Source organism: Microchirus variegatus, assembly GCF_963457635.1.
Source record: "Microchirus variegatus genome assembly, chromosome: 4".
Lineage (NCBI taxonomy): Eukaryota > Metazoa > Chordata > Actinopteri > Pleuronectiformes > Soleidae > Microchirus > Microchirus variegatus.
The window spans coordinates 22,783,126-22,805,431 of NC_139805.1; the positions used below are offsets into that span (position 1 = coordinate 22,783,126).

Sequence of the window (22,306 nt, forward strand, 5' to 3'; positions counted from 1 at the left end):
CTGACAATTTTTTTGAAAAACATTTTTTTGGTCCAGAACTTGACAAAAACGTCATACTATACTATGTAGTACATCGTACTTTACTATGTCGTCCAAAATGTGAACATTTTTGGAGAAAAATTTTTGTGTCCAAAATTAGACAAAAACATCATACTATACTATGTAGTACGTCATACTATACAATGTCGTCCAAAATGTGACCATTTTTGGAAAAAACGAATTTGGTCCAAAATATGACAGAAACGACATACTATACTTTGTTGTCCAAAATCTGAAAGTTTTTTTTGAAAAACAATTTTTTGGTCCAAATCTTGACAAAAACGTCATACTATACTATCTAGCACGTCATACTATACTATGTCGTCCAAAATGTGACCATTTTTGGAAAAGAAGAATTTGGTCCAAAATATGACAAAAACGACATACTATACTTTGTCGTCCAAAATTGGACAATTTTTTAGAAAAACTTTTTTTTGGTCCAAAACTTGACAAAAACGTCATACTATATTATGTAGTACGTCATACTATACTATGTCTCCAAAATGTGACCATTTTTGGAGAAAAAAGAATTTGGTTCAAAATTTGACAAAAGGACATACTATACTTTGTCGTCCAAAATCTGAAAGTTTTTTTTGAAAAACAATTTTTTGGTCCAAATCTTGACAAAAACGTCATACTATACTATGTAGTACATCGTACTTTACTATGTCGTCCAAAATGTGAACATTTTTGGAGAATTTTTTTTTTGTCCAAAATTAGACAAAAACATCATACTATACTATGTAGTACGTCATACTATACAATGTCGTCCAAAATGTGACCATTTTTGGAAAAAAAGAATTTGGTCCAAAATATGACAAAAACGACATACTATACTTTGTTGTCCAAAATCTGAAAGTTTTTTTTGAAAAACAATTTTTTGGTCCAAATCTTGACAAAAACGTCATACTATACTATCTAGCACGTCATACTATACTATGTCGTCCAAAATGTGACCATTTTTGGAAAAGAAGAATTTGGTCCAAAATATGACAAAAACGACATACTATACTTTGTCGTCCAAAATTGGACAATTTTTTAGAAAAACTTTTTTTGGTCCAAAACTTGACAAAAACGTCATACTATATTATGTAGTACGTCATACTATACTATGTCGTCCAAAATGTGACCATTTTTGGAGGAAAAAATTTGGTCCAAAATTTGACAAAAACGACATACTATACTTTGTTGTCCAAAATTGGACAATTTCTTTGAAAAAAAATTTGGTCCAAAACTTGACAAAAACGTCATACTATACTATGTAGTACGTCATACTATACTATGTCGTCCAAAATGTGACCATTTTTGGAGGAAAAAATTTGGTCCAAAATTTGACAAAAACGACATACTATACTTTGTTGTCCAAAATTGGACAATTTCTTTGAAAAAAAATTTGGTCCAAAATTAGACAAAAACGTCATACTATACTATGTAGTACGTCATACTATACAATGTCGTCCAAAATGTGACCATTTTTGGAGGAAAAAATTTGGTCCAAAATTTGACAAAAACTACATACTATATACTTTGTCGTCCAAAATCTGACAATTTTTTTGAAAAACTTTTTTGGTCCAAAACTTGACAAAAACGTCATACTATACTATGTAGTACGTCATACTATACTATGTCGTCCAAAATGTGACAATTTTTGGAGAAAAAGAATTTGGCCCAAAGTGTGACCAAAATGTCATACTATACTATGTAGTTGACCTCAATGTCATACTTACACTATTTAGTCCAAAATCTAACCTTTTTTGAAAAAAAACATTTTGGTCCAAAATTTGACAAAAACATCACACTATACTATGTCGTCCAAAATCGGACAACTTTTTTTGAATAATTTTTTTTTGCCTAAAATGTGACCAAAATATCATACTTTACTGTCGTCAACCTCAATGTCATACTACACTCTTTCGTCCGAAATCTGATAATTTTTTGGGAGAAAAAAAAAATTGGTCCAAAATTTGACAAAAACGTCATACTATAGTATATCTTCCAAATTGACCTTTTTTTTTTCAAAATTTATATATGATTTGTATATGAGTAAATATAGAAATGTCAATGTTTCAGTTTTCTAGACTCAATAAATGCGACACAAAGAAGCATTCACATGCAATACAGCAAGTTTGGATATTTATTTTAGATTTATATCAAAATACCCTTGATATATTGCAACATATTTACAATACATTGTACAAAAATATGAAAATGTAATCGTCTCTGCTTTGTAACAATGCAGACTACTTAAACAATGTTGAAAATGGGCTGCAGGCGAATGCAAAATACTCACAGTACATACTGTATGAAGTTAAACTCTGAATGAACACATTGTTGTCACTGGTAAAGAAACCAGATAATATTCACATGGGCACATGCTTTGTTCTATGATGAAAATCATGTCTATTCTTTAGGGAAAAGGAACTATACAAATTTACATTTATATCAGGTTTTGGCCAGTTATAAAATGAAATATACCTTTACCAAAACATGGTTTTCAAAAAAATAAAAATACTTGTCCTAGGCATCCACTGCAGTCTGCTCCTCGAATCACAACCACATTTGCACAGAAGTTTAAACAAGAACATAGAAAACATCAGTCATTGTATCATCGTACTGTAAAACACTGGGTCAAGAGCATTAGGCCTATATACGGCTACATTTAATGAACGACCATCTGTCACTTAAACACACATACTTCACAACCAGACACAACAAAGTGATGCATTGGTCTCACAACAGACATAATAAGCAAAAAAAAAAAAAAAAATATACAACTATAGAAGCTACAGCAGAAAACAAATTGCCCCTGACATAATACTTCTGACAGGAAATGTTTGAAATGTATACAATCAGTGTTGACTTCTGCCACAGATGAAAACCAGTGTACTTTGACTAAACATGTACAACTACTAAGTATTACAAACTAAAAATACACGTTTGCTATGGCCCATAGCAGAAATATAATAAGCCCTAACAAGCCCTTTAATGCGCGTTTTGTTAACATGGGAATGAATCATGAAAACGTAACAAAACCTCAAAACAACTTTGAAATCCTCAGCATTTCTTAAGTGCTCTCAAGAAATTAGAACATAATAAAATGCACCGTTTGCTCGACACCGTTCATTTCTGCGATAACGAGAACCACAACAACAACAATGAAAATAAGTGCATCTCTATGTGAATGTGTTTTTCTTTTTTTTTTTCTTTTTTGTTCTCAGCAGTTTATTTGCACTAATACACCAGGGTTTTCATATGAAATGTTCCAAGAGCAGGGTATGAAATGAGAAAAAAAATGGCAAGCGGCGAGGTCGTCTTACTCCCCCTCCTCCTTGATGCGCTGCTGTTTGTTGCGGCGAGAATCCAGGTCGAAGGAAAAGTCAGACCACTCGTCGCGCGGCGGGAAGGAGATGGTCTGGCGCAGGGTGAAGCGCACGGCGTCAATGACGCGCTCGCCGCGGGCTTCGGAGGAGCCCATGCTGACAGTGGAGGCCCCGCTGGTGGTGCGCACTATGTGGGGAGGTGGGGAAAAATCCATGACCTGACGATGCTCCATGATGCCCTTCCAGATGATGTGCTGGAACTCAGCAGGGATCTTCAGCCTGGACAGGTCCTAATGGTCATTACACAGGGGAGCGTGTTAGTATTCGCAGGAGGAGCCACTCTTCTCTCTAACCCATCAATTGACTGGTGTTGGATAGGCAAGGGCTCACCTCCATGTTATAGTTCTCAATCTGGTAGATGTTGGTTAGGCCCTGTGCTGTGAAGTAGTCCAAGCAGCCTGCGCAGCCCAGCCGTATAAGGAAGCTGCAGGAGGAACAGAAACGCAACCATCACACTTTTGCCCGCTTTTTCTTTTTAAACTTTACTTATATTAGAACACGCACTCATACATTTGTCTGACACACGTTTGCCCAAATGTTCAGACCAAACTCTTGACTTTAAGGGCAACTTTTTTAGCATTATACAGCACCTGCATGTTTTATTTGCAGCCTTTGTTATTATTTTATTGACCTCAAAGTACAATCAACACTTAAAGGTCCAGTGTGTAACATTATCGCTATGTATGGTTCACATTAGGAAGTGTATATTAACTTTTAACATGTGCTTTTACAGACGCTGACATGTTTCTACAGAAGCCCGAGCCGATGAGCTTTTCAGGTTCAAAGTTTATTTATTCCAAAAATGAAGAAAAGCGGAGACGACGTGGAGGAGGTTACAGGCTGTGAACTGTCGTCGTCAAATAAACAGCGCTCACATAAACCAACAAAGAAGAGGGAGGAAATGGCAGAGAGAGAGAGAGATGTGAAAGTGTGTTTTACATCCTTTCTGGTATGTGCAGGCCACCGTAGATCCCTGACATGTGACAAGTGAGGGGTCAGTCATCTAATTATTACACACTGGACTTTTAATAACTGTAATGTATACATTGAGAATAAAAGAAGGCAAACAATGCATGACATGCTTTGTAATCGCTCTTTGTTTTTATTTGATCATAAAAAACTATTTCAACATTTTCCTTTTGTTTTATTTCATAATGGCATTTTTTTTTCTACCCCAGATGATACTTTTAAATTGTTTAAAGTTTAATGTAGCTCCATTTAGCTGCAGCAACCAACCAACCTGAAGTCCATATTCATGTCATAGACATGGAGTCAGGTGGAGTGTGCCTCGTTGGGCTAAATAACAGGAAGGTTTTTGTCGATCTGTTTGTTTTATTAGCATCAGCAGCAGCAGCCTCTGGTTGGTTGACTTAATTACTTTGGTGTTTTACCTCGAGCTAACAGGAGCTAACTGGTTACATTTGATCGAAGGGTTGAAGGACAGTGACTGGTGACAACATCGCTGTCAGGAAAAATGCCATTATTAAATGAAAACAAACTCAATTTAAACGATAGTTCAGGTTTTTTTTCCCCCAAGTGTGGTTGGATGAAGAAAACATGGCTGCCAGCAGGGACAAAAAGAAATAAAATCTACACCTCCTTAAGTCTAGTATAATAACAGTATGTCTGGAAGTACGACTCACACTCCCACACCAAAGTCCAGAGAGAAAATCAGTGTTTAAAGCTCACTGGTCGACTGCTGCCTCGTGTGGCCAGTTTGTGTCACTGAGGTAAATCTCAATTATGACCTCATGAACACTGAAGTCACAGAATAACACATTAGGATCGATTTTCTATGTGGACTTTGGTGCAGAAGAGTGAACAAGGCAAGTAAGTATTGTTTGTTTTTTTTGTTCATTGGCAAACACGTGTTTATCTTTTTTGTTCCTGCTGGCAGCCATGTTTTCATCGAGAGCGCGTGCGCTGTTGACGACGTGTAAAAACCCCTGAACTATCACTTTAAATCTGTCGATTTTCAAAAAAACAAACAAAAGTTTTTCCATGTTTGTTGTGGTTTGTTGAGGTACCTGGAGATGCTGCTGTCCATGGGGTATGGAGGAGGGGGGGTACAGTGGGAGGAAGGCACCAGGGGAAGCTGTTGCTGCAGTGCATGTGTGGGGCTCAGTGAACTCATGTCAGCGTTCATGTGGACGGGAGTGCCCATCATGGGAGTCACTGCAGAGACAAAAGGAGCTGCTGTGAGCTTTCTGTGTACCGATCTGGGGTTTGGAGATTATTATTGAGCATCGACTGAAACACATCGACATTTATGCCGTCGACGAGACAGGTAATGCATCGTCTCACATTCTTTTTGAGGGGGGGAACTCTCTGGTGGGGTGTGGGTGTATGTGTGTGTGTGTGTGTGCGTGCGTGCGTGGGGGTGTGTGTGGAAGGGTGGGGTGAATTCAGGTCTCTGCCTGCCTGCCTAGACAAGCTGTCCTTATACATATATCTATATGTACAATAAGCCCAGGAGGGACTGCAGAGTTCGAGGGGGCGTAAACCCTGAGGTAAACAGGAAGAGAAACAAAGGACCACACTTACTGTCAGTCAGGCCTCCAGACATACTGGACGGGGTGAGTGTGTTACGCTGCTGGGGGTTGATGAGCTGACTGACGGAGGGCAGCTTGTTGACTTTTCCATGTGTGGGGGAACTGGAGCCGTAGGAAGGCTGAGACTGCATTGAGTTCCTGGGGCAAGAGAGAGGAGGTTACAGGCTGTTAACGACCCCCAACAGAACTCAGCTCTAAACACAGTCCTGGATTAAATGGAAACAACAGTGACTGACTTATTATAGTCAAATGGTTAGCTCTTATAATATGGTAATACATCACTAAATATCAGTTCCAAGCGAGTGGAGAGTAAGTGAAAGTGAGTAGAGACAGAAAAGGATAGCTCAAGCAAGAAAAAGAAATTTATTATATTTTGCAACAGCCACGAAAACATTCTGTGTCAAACAGAACGGTCAGAGTCACATGACGAAATAAACACCTGAAGTAAATGCATTTAATGACTGTCCTGCAGTGGCTTTATAAAACATGACCAGCATTAGCGTAAAGTTCTCTCAATAATAAAATCTCTTCACCCGCCCCCCCCCAAAAAAAGTCCCACAAAAGAGATTCAGTGAGTCCAGCTCTCAAGAAAACATGTACAGTTGAAACGAGCTTATAAGCTTAAACTAACCTTTAACTTAAGTTCCTGTTTAATATCAGCCAGAATAAAAAAGGCCACAAACAGAAACAACTTAAAAATATATTTTTTGTGGACAAAAATAATGCATGCAAAAATGATAATCTATGAATTATGAAAGAAGAACATCCATAGAGCTACAATAGACAAGAATAACTACACTGACGCTGAGATCAAACAGTAGCAGCCACAGATCTTAGAAACAGAGAGATTCGGTGTCAAGTCCTCGGTGCAGATTCCCAGGAAGGGCAGAAAAGTTAGGAGATGAGAAAAATCAAAGTTGATGAAAAGGAGACACAGAGAGGAGGTCCATGTATCAGGAAGGAGGAGGAGGAGGAATGTGAGGCAGAGTTTCAGGAGGAGCTGCAGCGCCGCTTCTGCTCTCCTGCAGGCTCCAGGAGGTGGCTACCAAGACGGGTTTTTATCAGACTGCAGGGGAGGAACCAGAAAAGAAGAGAGAGAGAGAGAAGAAGAAGAAGAAGAAATGAGGGCTTGTGAATGGAGGAGAAGGAGGGAGGAGTGAACAACCTCAGAGGAGGAGAACAGTAGCTTCATAAAAGTACGACTGTGAGGGGAGCTGGCTGGAATTTGGTTCACTACGTGTTCTGCAGTCACACCAGTGTCCAGTAGATGGCACTATGCAGACACAGATCACAGCTCTTCACTACTGGAATGTGCTCTGGGGTTTATGATTTAGCATTTGCACAGCAAAGAGAAAGAACAGGCCTGAAACACTCACTGTTGACGGAACCTTTTTATTTCAAACTCTGTCACTGAAACAATGTTTGAATCACAGAAGAAACATGTTGATTTGTGTGAATCCTTTTAATGTTAATTAAAACGGGGAGCATGTTCAAAAATCCATTGACTATATATTTACTACTGATATTTTAGCATCTGTTGCTAAAGTAGCCACGAACGAACCCTAGGAAAACTTCTCAGAGTGTTTGTGTCTGCCAGTCTCTTAATGGGAAAGTATAACATAAGCAGTAATTATCATCACCAAACTATCGTTTACACCAATCATACTCGTTTTAGCTTATAGTGAAATGGGCGTGGATAAGGAAAAGTGTGTGTACTGTGTGTTTGTGTCAGTTTTAATTACGCTGAAGTGTATCGGAATAGATGAGGCTGAGGCACGGATTTTGTCAGGTGCTGTTGTGCAAACCTGGCACATCACCCAAAGGCGTTACCGCAAATCTTTGGAAGCTTCTCCTTAACAAAGCATAGCCAGGTACATTTGTCACGATTCATCAGCTTTGGCTCATGTCCCATGAGAGACGAGAAAGAAGGGGAAAAAAAAAAACTGCTCTACTTGATGCAAGGCTCACCCTTCAAGCCTCCTCGCACTGAGCAAACTCTGGGTAAACTCCCTGCTGCCAAGAAACACTGAACAACATCCATTTTAGGGCGATTAATACCAGCCTGGATTTGATAGCTGTGACGCGTCAGTGGCAGCACTAAATAGAATATAATTTTCAGCAGAATCCACTGTCACAGCAGCGAGAAAGCCATTGTAGGACACGTGAATCGCTGCAGTTCATTCGAAAGAAAAGTGCTTCATCGAAGACAAGGAATTTAGTCAGAATAAGAGAGCGAGGAGTCAAGACAAGGCACAGAGGGCGAGTCCGCTTGAACTCAGTGGTGAACCTTACAACTAATGCAGCTCCGTCTGTCATAACGAGCCTGAGAACCAGAGATTGAGTGAAGAATCTTTACTGGTACTCACTGTTTCTGAAGTAGATTCTGCTGCTGCTGTCGGTATGATTCTATGGTGTGTTGTGGAAGAAACTGCATGAGTTCCAGAGACTCTTTGATTTTTACCAAAATCTCATAAATTTCACGGCCTTTGATCTGAAAAGAAAAACAGGAAGATGTTCAGTCAGTGGCTCGGACTCGTGCAGAAAGCGCTCAGAGTGTGTGTAAACCTCGGCCAAGGAGTGGTAAAAGTCAATAACATAAACCTATAAGAGGTACTCTATTTTCTTTCACAGTATATCCATGCATATGAAATGAAGATTAGAGCTGCAACTAACGATTATTTTCATAATCAATGAATCGTTTGGTCCATAAAATGTCATAAAATGCTAAAAAATGTTGATCAGTGTTTGTCAAACCTGGAAATTATGATGTTATCGATGTGTTGTTTTGTCCACAAACCAAAATGATAATTTTTTTAACGATTTCTTTGTTATGTGGAGCAAACGAAACCAGAAAATATTCACATTTAAGAAGCTAAAACAATCAGAAATCTTGTTTTAATCATGAAAAAAGCTTCAAACCGATTAATCGATCATCAAAATAGTCGACGATTAATTTAGTAATCGATTCATAATCGATTCATCTCGTAATTGTTTCAGCTCTAATGAAAATGCATACATGTAGAAATATCTAAACCTCACCTATCTTAGAACATTTATTGAAAAAGCCAGATCTGTATCACCACTTAAATGTAATAATTTCACCTTTGGGCCACAACCTTCATAGGCTGTAATCGATGCTTTAATGCTTTAAAAACCTAAACTCCTTGGCGGAGGTAAAATGTCAAAACAACACTCACAGGCAAACAAAAAACCTCCTCATCTGTGGATCTTCTCTTCTTGATAGTGGACATCTGGATGCCGTGGGAAACCTGGCGGAAGGCTGAAGAAAAAAAAAAAAAAAAAGGAAAACAAGTGAGTACAATGTCCGTGTGCTGAAAGGTTAGGCTGAGCCAACACAGCAGGAAAATGCAAGCAGGAAAGAGTTTGGCAGCATTCACTGAACACTGAGTGTTAGTGAGTGTTAGTGAGTGCAGCAGTGGGGGCTCCTCGACACTGACAGTGCATCAGGTTAGACCAAAAGCACAACAGCCCGTCACCAGCCCCAGCACTACTTACGGCGTTTCGTACCATCACTGCTCTTTGTAGAGTCTGTTACGTTCTGCTTGCGGATGCTGTCCTCGTCCGCCTTGCGGTCTCTGCCGGGGCAGGCACAGATTCTGGCCTCGAAGCAGCGGCGGCCTAATACCTGACCACTGAGAACAGACAGAGCGCACACGGTGAATGACTGACAGCTACTGGGGCTGTGGATGATATTGTGAGGGTGGTGTGTCAGCGGTGTGTCTTACTCTCTGGTTTCCAGGGTGACAATGATGAGAATTGGGCGTCTGTTCATTCCCCCCACGCAGCTCGAATTGCACATGAAATTGTACAAAATCGTGGTGAATTCTGTTCCAACCTGTGGAGGTAAATGAATGAAGGTGAGTGACAATCTGGTACCCTAGTGACACCTGTTGTTGCAGTTATATCAACTATGACAGTGTTATAATCAACTAATGCAGCATGTCTTTTTTATAACTGATGAACTTATCGTGAAACGAACACAAAGAATTCTGTTTTAAAGTCTTTTAGTCCTTCACATTATGAAGTTAGCTGTGTAATAATGTAAATAATGACAAAATAAACCAATCATATTTATCAAATCACCTGTAAAACTATACTACTAGGTCTTACTGAATTAGAAGACTGAATTGGCTCAAATAAATATTATTTAGCAAATCTTATTTTCCAATAGGCTAATCAACCAGGTGAATATCAGCTAATACTGATGTAGAGTGAATCCCTGCTTCTAATGTCGTTATACTGTAATCTGACCTACAAACTTTATTTAAAATAAGAGAAGAGACAAATACGAGCAGGAAAATAAGGCAGGGGTGAGCTCACCTGTGGAGGTTCATATGGAACAAAAACACTCTGTCTTCCAGTGATGGTGTCCTCCACGTACTGGGCATGGCTGTTTCCCTCCACGCGGATCAGATGGCTGGGTGGAGCGATTTGACCTGGAAGCAACATCCGTCCTTCAATTTAGAATCAACAACTAACAATAAATGAGAATATTTATAAAAAAATATTTTTTTTACAAGAATAAGAACTGACCGTCGTTGAACTCGCGGCTGAGCTCGTGGTTCGGGCACCGTTTCACCACTTCGGTCACATGTTCTGCTTTCTTATAAACAGGCATCGCCCTGACGACGGCACCCTGGGGAGGCGTGGTCAGGACTTTGATCTGAATTGGACACGTCTTGGCAATTTGGCAGTATAGCTTCTTCAGATCTGTTGAGTACTGTAAGGTAGAAAGAAAAAATGTACAGATCAAAATGTTGTTCATGGAACTTCAAAAAAAAATTTTTTTTGGCCTACAGTTTAAATGCAGTCATTGATTGGGTAACACCTGCTGCTGGACTGCTGTGCACCTCTGGCTTCCCCTGAAGCAACAGGGGTTATAGACAAGACTGTGATTATGACCTACTTAAATAAACACACAAACACACACACACACACACTTTGGTTGTAAGAGCCTGTGGGACTTCCGAGGAGCGTCATAACATGAACCCCTCCAGCAACAATTAAACTGGGCCTGGCTTTTATCTTTGCGCCAATGAAGCATCTGATGGCCGCTCATCACACACAGCCAAACTTCAAAAGTATACACTTTTATAACTGTATTTTACATAATGTTTTTTTTATTTATTATTTTTAGTCACACTTTTATTCTTGCAGTGTCCACTGTTGAGATTTATGACAGCGTTTACTCACTACCTCATTTCTGTTTCTTCTTCTACATCTGTTATGCTTTTTAACTTGTGTGGTCATAGGGCTGGGGCGATGAATGGTGGTGGGGAGAGGGTGTTTTGTTATCCTGTCAAGCACTTTAACATTACTTTGTGTGAACAGGGCTTTATAAATAAAGTCTGATTCTGAAAAAGACTGGCGGGCAAAGGGCGGAGCGCAGCTTTCCTTACAGGTATTGATTTATGACATATGGTTCGGTGTGAAACAGATTTACAATGTGATGGAGCATTAACACACAATACCAATGCAAACATTATTTGTTTGACATTTGAAGATATTATTTGTTTCCACCAAAATGAAAAGAAATTCAATTATTCAAGACAATTAATTGTCCAACCCTATATGAACCAATCACAACAGTTACTGAAGATCAATCTGATGATGGCTGCGTACACACACACTGGTGAACACACAGTATGTAAGCCAGGAGTCATGAATAATGGATGTACCTTGATCCCAGGTACAGTTAGTCTTGATAACCAGCAAGCCATCAGAAAGACTGAATTGTTACTAATAGGCATAACCCAACTGTGTAAACAAACCATTCAAATCACTGCTGTGTATGCACAGCCTCAAATCCTCTGTGTGCACAAGACAGTGGGTGGAGGAGGGTGGGTGAAGTGAAGGGATGGGGGGTGCAGTTTTCCCTGTCAGGTTCATTTCTGAGTAAAGAAAAGTGAACATTGTACAGAAGAAAAGGAAGAAAAACGCTTGGGGTTGCGTTTGAGAACAATGTTCCACCTCGATTAATTTTGGCTCCAAAAGGAAGGCAGCTCATCCCCGTACCTGTCGGTGCTGACTTTAAATATTACACAAGCTTGGCACGGACATTTTCCGCTCTGCTCCCCAGGCACAAACCTTTCCTTTCATCAGGACAAACCCAAAACAGTTCCATCTCATCTCACTCTCTGACATCCACCACCACCTCACAAACTACACACTGATGCAGTTTGTAGACTGGATCCAGTAACGTAGGCAGATCAATAGGTCTCTGTGACCTTATCGGGCAACTCACATGCACATAGTATGTGATATATCAGGTGGTAAAACAACGTTTTCCTGTAGTTAACATGAAAAACTGGCAGTGATGATTGACTGTAGTGATTCTTCCTTGTATGTCAAAGCAGGCTGTTTAAAAGAAAAACTAAGATAAATGTTTGCAGTTGTCCCCTCGCTCCTAACCTGATACTCCCCGTACGCCTCTGTCAATCAGCTAAATGAGGTGGAGAAGCCAAGCATAGAAAGAGAGACAAGAGTGGGGGCGAAAGAGAAAGAGAAAGAAAGGGGGTGCTGTGTTAAGGGTCAGTGCGTAGACTTTTGAATAATTACAGGTTGTTGGTTTTGTGTAGCTGAAGGCGAAAACAGCGCAACTCAAAACACTAAGATCTAATCAGAGTTGTTGGGAGGCAGAAAACCAAAGTTTTGTAGATCATATCCTACTGTCTCAAACTCACACAGACACACAATCACACACACACACACACACACACACACACTGGAGGACCATCCCAGCCCTGGAGCTACAAACTTTGAGCACACAACTATGTGCTGCTGGTGTTGTGTTTGCTCAGCAGTGAGCGCAGGGGCTGCTGCTGCTGCTGACTGCTGAAAGCAGAGCGCGGCTAAAGCTAACACCGCTGAGGGTGGAGGACGCCCCAGTTGACTGATGGGATTCAGTGGCTCACACAGGGTGCGGTGTTCAGGTGTTAACATGTAATTATGAGTCTTTCATTGGTCACAATGTGAATTACACAGCCAGGGGAATGCCGGGTGTACAATGCTGAGCTGCTTAATCACAATCGTTTGAAGGAAAACTTTTCCGAGTGTTTGCAGGAGCCACACGTGACGCATTGTTTGTCTGGCAGAAAAGCATAATGAATGAGCGGCTGCGGCTGTATTTACAAACACTGCCTGCTGCTGCTGCTGCTGCTGCTGCTGCTGCAGCTGCTGCTGCTGCTGCTGCTGCTGCATGGCCCACACAGACATCATAGCTCTTCAACTGGTGTCGTGATTAAAAAGAAATACACCATGTTCATGTAATAAATCTCAGTATGCGCAACATACAATTTATTCTTATACACGAACAGTGCTGCATGTGTGCAATTACTTTCTAACACACACACACACACACACACTTCCCGTGAAGCACAGGTTGAGGCAGGCCCACAGCTGTGGCGTTCCTTTCTCCCTGACAGGCGCTGCGGGCGCATGCAGAAGTCAAGTCCTGACAAACATCAGGCCTTAAACAAGCACCGAGTGGCGCCTCTGGTCTTGTCTTCTTCATACCTGACAAGTCATGTCATGCCTAGAGCTTCTCCCAAACCTGTTTAATACAGAGATAATGCAAAGGAGTTTTTTTTTGTTTTTTTTATCTTCTCCTGTTCTCTCTGAAGCAGAAAAAAAAACTGACTTCTCAGCAGAAAATCACATTGTAAGTTAAAACTTTTAAACAATGATAACCTTAAACAAGAAAAAAAAAATAATGACGATAAAGTGGTCTTGCCCCCTCTCAATCGCAGTGACACCTGTCCCAAGGCAAAACTGTACACTGACATGTAGCGTCGCGTTTCTGGAGCCTGTGTCAAATATGCATGTGTCCCTCTTGGGATAAACCAATCAAATGCTTGTCTTCTCCACTGTTCGACATGAGTGCGACTGCAACCGAGTTCACTGGATTTGAAACTGAAAATAAAAAGCAACAAGTGGAGGGAAAAGAAAATCTTGGTTTTATCCTCCTAGGGAAATAAAGCATAAAGCAAAATATAAAAAGTTATATAAAGAAAAAGATTGAATCTAGAAGTACATTTGTTTTTCTACAGTTCCGTGATCATTCATAGTATGAATTTGGTCGAATCTTTTTTTGTTTGTTTTGTTTTTAGTATTTACAGTATATGACGACAGCAGCATTCCTATTGGATTATCTAGTTTCTGTATGAAAATTGGGCTTTTCCACATCAATTATGGAGAAATCCTGTCACCCATATCATAAAAACCTTTTGACTCTTCCTTTGTCGAAATTTCCCTTCCACCTTTTCCCCCCATCTGAAGCTCACAGGACTTGTCTCCTTGTGATGGGGCGAGTCATGACAAGCTTCTTGACACAAACAAGTCTCGGCCCCATCTTGTGAGGCGTGGGACGGGCCCGCAGATGTTCCAGGGGCAAGCTGCGTCTTGCTGCCTTTCGCTGGAACACTCTTCTCTTTGAGCATTCAAGGGTTCTCCTCCTCCTCCTCCTCCTCCTCCGGCGCAATGTGAGATGCAACCATCAAGCTTAACTCTCTCAAAAAGACAGAGCCCACTCCAAGAGCACAGGGTTCAGGAAAGAGGCACACCATATTTACACAAGTATTATCTACAGGCCCTCAATCCATTACTGTAATCCCCGAGCTCTACAGCGCCCCACTGATAGCCCAAACCGTGACATTCCTCTCCTTTGACGACAATATGCAGTGGCAGTCTGTACACACAACCAATCTTTCGCTGCACAATTGCCAACAATGGCTGCCTCATTTGCAACACTCAATTAATTTAGTACAACGCTGAAGAAAAGAAGGCAAAAACATAGGTCTACTCATTCATATGACACAGCTGAATGTTTTTGTCCACCAAAATGATAAAGGAGAGAGCACCATGGAGACTGCCAACAAGGAAACCGTAGGTAGCTGTTCTGGGAAACGTTGACGCGTTGTACCTTTGTGTGCGTGCGCGTGTGTGTGTGTGTCACAGTCATCCCAGACAGGAAGAGGTTAAGGTGTGGGTTAGGGATTAGGTGTGTCTCCACGAGAACAGTCATCAAAAAGCTCAGTACACAGTCCATTAAGTCCTGTGGAAGATCCCACAGGCCTTCAAAAGCAGATCTATGCAGAGAGCAAAGCCGCGCTGGTGACATCTTCAGTGGCTCGCTGCCATCGGTCCGTCAGTCCAGCAGTCGAACTACAGGCTTGAGATTATGAGAGCTTTGTGAGAGATCTCTTGAGATCATGAGAGGGAGCCTCCTTCAAGACGGGAACCAACACTGTAATCACTATCTTTAGAGTAGCTGCCGTAGAAAATGACTCTCTCTTTTAAAGAGAACGATCAGCAAAACAAAACAGAGTTGAGGCAAAAGTCTGACAAATCTCTGCAACGGGATTAAGTGGTGGGATTTTTGTGACATATAAAGTCTCACTGGTTGGTGATGCACCAATGTTTAACCTGGTAATTAAATGAGAAAACAACCCTGAAATAGTACCAAACACAGGAATTACAGAAGCCAGTGTTAATCTCATACTCACGTTTGGACTGGCTCATTAAGCAAATGAAGATATTACTTATTATATTCAACATATTATTCTGTAAAGCAATGCAGTGTAGTCGTTGCTGGAAGTGCTGTCACTGTGGCAAACATGCCATAAAGAAAGCAGGTTTGTGTTGACTTTTTTAACTGACATCAGTGCAGCGTTACTCTTGAACTTGCTGGGCCTGATTCTGACAGTTTAAGTATCTCACTGTCATTACGTTACACACTTCTCACAGTGTTGAGAGCTGCGAACCAGACTTACATAATGAAATAAAAGTTCAACTCGGTGACCCATCAAAATGAGTTAAAGCTGTTTTATACTTTTTGAATTGTGGAGTTATTTGTTCCATCTTGTCAAAGGCTTCAGTGATTATAAAGAGGATTTCTTTTTGCAAATCCAACTTCACGTACTTTCAGGTAAATTGTTAGTTTTAAAATTTCTTCACTTCTATCGGTTATTGCAAATTCACTGCTTTTCCACCTAAGTCAGAACAATTAAACGAGTCTTACATCATGTGTTATGACTGTGGGACACAGAGTCTGTTGCATTAAGTGTCTATGACATGGGATGTGTCCTAAACCAGTGTGTCTCAGGTTTTTGGGGCGTGCCGCTCACTAACCACACTCCTTACCTCCTTCACAGTTGCACATCAGACAAACACTTTTGTTTTTTGGACGGTGAAAATGAGAGGGATGAGTGAGGCAGTCTGGGAATTGGGTAAATGTCACAATCCCACACTCGAGGGAGGAATAAGGTGAGATCGCCCAACACTCCCTGAGTTCAGCCTGTTTACTTGGAAGACGCTCTTAAGTCAGTGCATTGAGCTCAGCAGGTTTTTCAACAGTAGGTGTGGACTGATATTTTTCAATCTTACACTAATGATAGGCCTTTTAATTACCATTTCCACTGGAATCATCTTATCCAAAGTTGGAAATAACTTTAATATAACTATAATGCAGGCCCATTTCATTGACATGTTACATTTCCAAAGACTATATTAAAAACAAAATAATGTTATGTCTGCTTGGGAGCATCAAACACACCAAACTTGTACGTCTGTTACAGTGAGTGAACAGCGTGGTGCAGATTAGACACATAAACAACCCAGCAAGTGGGGCTCTGATGCAACAGCTGTCCGTCAGCCCTGTTACACATAATGACAGAGCAGGAGGAGCTGGTTGTGTAGGTTTATGGAGCATCACATGCTAATGTTTGGCTGCACAGGGCATCACCACACCTGGACCAACTGTTAAGTCTGTTTACCTCTGTCATCAACAAAACATCAGTGAACTTCAGCCAAATAGTGCTTTAGTGCGCTGTCATTGGGAGCGAATGCACGAAAACAGTTTTACAAATCCATTCAAATCATCTATAAAAGAAAATATCTGTGTAATCTCTGGCATTTACTGTTTTCCCAAATGAATTAGAGGAAATTGTTGCAGCCTTTTACTTGTTTTTTAAGCATGCATTAAAAAGCATGCAAACCAAGTTGTGATTCATTTATCATCTGTCTTGAATGAACGCTTTAACTGTTAAAATAACAACAGGTGTTACCTGAGTCAGCAATGTTATATTATGCACAAATGTGTTCTTGTCACAACTTATAATTGGGTCAGGTCACTATGATGTGTCATCTTTGAAAAGCGTCCCCACGTAATGTTTTTGCGAAACGCTGGTTCATAACATTTAAAAGCTTAAAACAACTTTTGTACATTGTACAACATGCACGCCTCTCTTTATTTTTCTTAGCAAATTAAACATAACAGTGTGAGCCTTCCAGAGAAACACGTATGTTTTAGTCATGATTTGAAGCTGTGCATCTTAAGTGGGCTTTTTCTTTCCCTTGCCAGATGTGGTTGTGCAACTCAGGTCTGATGTGCACCAAAATGTGCCTGGAGCACAGATCATCAGATAAGTTGTTCATGAGTAAAAGCGTCTCTTCTTATCATCTAGTCTGAAAAATCACAGCATGTGATGACGTGTTGTCACATTAATGTGTGGTTCTATATTTATTGAGTGAGGCACATATAAACCCAGAAGTGGATTTTTTTTCAGTCAATGTATAATGTTTGGTTTATCACACAGTCTGAACCGTATACATAAACACTAAGTAAAACAGCAGTACATTCTATTAAATGTCATTTTATTGTGACTGACAACTTACCTGATCCATAGAGGCTGAACCGTGTGCTCATCAATCAATTTTACAGAGAGTTAGATGGAAAGAACATTGGCACTGTATACTTGAATCTGAGAAGGCTACAAGCACCTATCCATACCCGAGCTATGGGGAGAGCTGGAGTCATTCCCAGCTTAAAATGGGACCATTGGACATGGCCCATGACAGGACCAACATAAAAAGACAAACAACCATTCACACTCACGTTCACTCTTTCTGTGACTTTAGACCAATTAACCTAACCTTAATCTGCATGCGTTTGTATTATGAGAGGACTATGCAGGAAAACCCTGGTCAAACTGGGATTTGAAATGTTTTTTGTAAGGTTTTTTTGATTTAGTTTTGGTTCACATTGACCAATATATGACATGTTAATAGACCCATATCAACTACCTCTTCATCTTTCCAATCTTGCCCATTGTGAAAAAAACTCTAAGATATTTTGATCATGAGCATCAGGAATGTCACCAACTTTTTGGAGAATGTACAGTAAGGGTCTTACCGTCCAGGTGGCAGACTTCGCCGTACTTGACTGCTGGAAGGACACATCGAAGGTGTGTGGCCCAGCGTAGTCTGTGTTGGATGGGATGGCCGGTGAAGGAGAAAGGGCATCGAAGGTAGAGCTGGGCTGGGCGTAAGGTGATGGGGCGGTCACGTTGTTCTGTGCGTGGTCGTTGTTGTAGGGGCTGGTGGAGGTTGAGCCTCCGTTCTGTATGTTCTGATCCATGCTGTTCAGGAGCCCCAGGTTTGTATACTGAGACTGGAGACATAATGGAGGGGTGGGAGACAGTGAAGAAAGATTATAAATTCTCAAGGTTTTCAGACAAAACATGAACATTTAAAATACAAAACGGGTAATGATGTGAAACCAGGTTATTTAAGAATGAACAAGGTTTACTGTGTGACCTACTTTGTTCTACTGGGTGTTAGTCTAACAAAACAAGTTTTTGGTGAATCACTTACACAGTTCCCGAAAGTATGAGGAAGAAATATTCACAGAAATGTTTATTTTGTCTGATGATGGCTCAGTGTTTGAGGACACTGTGCTACATGAAGGGGAGATTTTCTTTCATTCATGACTAAGCAGAGGAACCTAAACCATATTCTCTGGTGTTAATCCACCTTCCTCCACAAACATCATGCTAATTCTACATAACTGACCTCAGATATGTCTTAATGGTGGAAACACAAACTCATTCATGGTTCAATCCCTGGCCAAGCCTCGCTTGTTTTTTGATTGATGTTCTGCAACAAAACTGTAGTACCTCGCCTTGTGATCCCCCTTCTCCACAGTTGAAACTATTCAGACAGGAGGAATGGCATTAAAATATCTGCCTTTAAACAGGATGGAGAATAGGCCTGGACAGTAGCCAGTCCCTTCCTGCTTGCTCTGCTCGCCATTCACCCCATTCCTTTCCATTTATAAATGGCACATTCCTGGATGAGGTGCTATGGCTCTGGCTCTTTAGACGGCCATTAATCTCAGCAGGACCTCTTGTTTATTTCAAGCGCAGCTAACCACAGCTGCCCGGCTCACGCCCACCACACCACCAGGTGTTAGCGCTGCGCCAGATGACCAACAAAAAAGCTGACGAGTTAAGACTATATAACTATTAATCAAGGTAGGGCCTTGTGAGGCAATGTTGTACTTTATCACATGCAAATCCACACGTGTGTGCACATTCACACACACACATACACTCAACATCAGACAGACACACCTGAGAGAGGTCACTCGAGTCAACCGCAGCATACTTGTGCAACAGCGCCAGAGGGAAGTGAGCTGCTGGGATGAGGGTCCCTGTATGTGTGTGTGTGAGGTGCAAGGCTGCTTAACCCCAAACACCACCACCACCACCCACCCCCTGCAAACAATGACACCAGAGCTTATAAGAGCTTGTCTGGAGAACAATTACACTGGGCATGCAGGTGTTAGGAGACAAGTGTTTTGTGAAAAGAACACACACACACACACACACAGATAGAGATAGAAAGAAAACTCCTCCGAGATGGAAACCCTCCAGCTTTTAGCGGCGAGTGGCTTCCCCCAACACACGCTTCCTTACAATGGGCTAATTACACGAGTGTTATTATAAAGGTCAGTGGACTAAAGATGGGCCCATCCGATCTAAGACCAGAAAAAAGTGTGTATAGTCTAAACTGGTGAGACCAACAATGACAGAAACCTATCACTTACACAAGGTGGAAACTGCATGGGAATGAACTCGGTAACACAATTTCCTGTTTAGACCGTATGTTTTTCCCCCCCAAGTACATAGGTAAGCAGTGCTCATGATACCAGAGTGATTCTTTACAGCTATGGCGCCATTCAGAGAAGACACAGCCTCCTTCTGCTGGCAGCTGCAAAGGTTAATGTGACAGGCACCAATTATCAATGTCAAATAATTATTCTAAAGAAAAGGTTGATGCTGGCCTGAGACCAAAAATAGATAAAAGCACGGACATGAAGCTGAATACCTGACACAGAATACTTCACATTAAATACAGGGCCCTGGATAATGTGTCTCACCCTCTAAATAAATATAAAGATCAAAGATGAGGAATGGGGGGTTAAAGCCATAATTGACCAGATAGTTCAAGTCTCACCGACACTAATCACAATGTAATGTTTAATTGAGTGGAAGTCAGATATAAGGCTTTTAAAAGGATGGTGATGGGGAGTTTAAGGCCTTCTCCTCTGTTTCTTTAAACCAGATCTTATTCCACTATAATACAGCAAACCATTTAATAACCACTTTAGCTGCTCTTAAAAATTCCTTCTGTTTATAGCCGACGGTGTGTTTAGGCCTTCAGCAGAAGCATGATAAATCAGCCACCTTGACATTGTCAGCAGCCTTTAATAAAGTTTGTGAAGGCCGTGCTGCGTGTTTGAGGCCTACAAGCTCAAGTTTTACAAAATCCGAAAGTAGGCATATCATCCCTAAAGGACGAGGAGCCAGTAGACCTGCAGGGTGATGGTATCTGAGTCATCCGGATCATGTTAGAGATAACATACATTACAGTAGTTTAAAAAGTTAATGGTAATGCCAACACAGCAGGCATTTGGTATGAAGAACTAACACATTTAATGTATTCCTTGTCCTATGTTTATCATTATGCCAATAACTAAATGAATACATACAGTATGTTATCTCTGTCAAACCCTGTGAGGTTATGATTATGTTTGCCAGGCAGCAGAGATCCTGTGTCTTTGTGAAAATGGCAAATGATCCTTCAGAGCATTATGGAAACCAAACATCAGTATAAAAATGGGACTTTGCCTCACAGTAGAAAAATGAATAACTATTTTAAAATCGATATCTAAGCATGAAATACAACAGTGTCCAGTTGCTACTGCTGCTGTGGCCGCAGAGCACAGATAAAACCTAAACAACCACCAGATGACAGGAACCAGAGCAGACCAGGCCTGAGGGGCAAATAGCTCCCATTCCTCTCCATTTCTCTGGTGACCTGGGACAGCATCCACAGGACTGTGATGAGTGACCACAGGGGAGGGAGGCATTAAAGGCTCACCATGGTTGGGGGTTGGGGTGGGGCTGGGTGGGGGTCTATCAACTCCTTTTACCTGCTGGGGTGGGCAGAGAAGGTGATTGTATCTACGTCAACACACCATTAAAGCAATTACGACCCTGGACTAAACAGCAGCGCCTGGTCAGCCGCATTCTAATGGCTGCAGCGGCTCCCTAGAGACTGGGGACAGAACGGGGAGGAGAGGAGAACCCGATACCTGACACACTGGGGCGACTGAGCCGGACACCACTTAAAGACCCCCTGCTCGACAACTTAAAAGACAGTGACCTGACACACCTGCAATCTGCAACCTGCAATCTGAGAATCTGTCACCGCTCACTTGTTCGGCGTCAGGTTTAGGTTAAGGATTTGTTCGAAAACAGATAAAGCTCAACTCACTGAAAACAACAACTGAAGACAAAAGGAGAATTAGACCCGACAATGACAATTTACAACATAAGTGTAGCATTTTTTCAGGTAGATCTGATTCACCAACAAACAAGTTATTTTCTTCATCAAACAACCTATTAAAAGGGCAATTTTTCACCTCACAGTTGTAACATTAAATTTACTTTATGTTTAATGTCATGTTCTGGAACTTTTTCAAAAGACCTTAAATAATTTATCAATGAGCTCTGCAAACAAAGATCCATAAATCACGATTCTTAAACTTTCATGGTGAAAAATGATAATGGGACGACAATTGTTTTCTCAAACCTCAATTTTTTTTAAAGACTGATTAATTCATTAAGTATAGGCAATTTCATTTTAATCTGTTTGTGAAAAAGAAGAAGAACACTTCCTGTAAATGTCCGCTTCACAAAGAAAAAATGAAAACCACTGATCCCGTGAGTATCCTGGTCTCGACGGTGTAAACTCAAGTAAGCGCAACGGAGTATAAAAATTTTGTTTTTAATCATTACAAATGTACATGGGTTTTTCTATTTAAGTTTCCGTTCTATACTTTTGCCAAAGCTTTTACACAAAAGAAGTTGAGATGTTTATCTCCCCATAAAATCTAATCGTATCCATAAGATTACATTTTTAAGATCAGATTTTTCTATCAAACATTTGATCAACAACAACTGCACTACA

The 22,306-nt window shown here is 40.8% G+C and overlaps 1 protein-coding gene across 6 annotated transcripts in view; it reads right to left on the reverse strand.

The window, feature by feature from the left end:
- Positions 1-2,259: 2,259 nt before the first annotated feature.
- tp63 (tumor protein p63) overlaps positions 2,260-22,306 on the reverse strand; it is a gene marked incomplete at its 5' end in the record, with an annotated part of 33,194 nt that continues 13,147 nt past the window's right edge. For 2 of the 6 annotated variants that reach the window (XM_083888384.1, XM_083888386.1), the window contains 11 exons: positions 2,260-3,649; positions 3,750-3,843; positions 5,447-5,594; positions 5,964-6,109; positions 8,338-8,462; positions 9,169-9,251; positions 9,500-9,624; positions 9,718-9,827; positions 10,313-10,428; positions 10,526-10,712; positions 18,183-18,440. In XM_083888384.1, coding sequence (XP_083744510.1) covers positions 3,353-3,649; positions 3,750-3,843; positions 5,447-5,594; positions 5,964-6,109; positions 8,338-8,462; positions 9,169-9,251; positions 9,500-9,624; positions 9,718-9,827; positions 10,313-10,428; positions 10,526-10,712; positions 18,183-18,440 — 1,689 coding nt within the window. In that variant the 3' untranslated portion in view covers positions 2,260-3,352. Of the gene's footprint in view, positions 3,650-3,749; positions 3,844-5,446; positions 5,595-5,963; positions 6,110-8,337; positions 8,463-9,168; positions 9,252-9,487; positions 9,625-9,717; positions 9,828-10,312; positions 10,447-10,525; positions 10,713-18,182; positions 18,441-22,306 lie in introns of all 6 variants that reach the window. The other 4 variants (XM_083888383.1, XM_083888385.1, XM_083888382.1 and 1 more) reach the window with 3 other exon arrangements.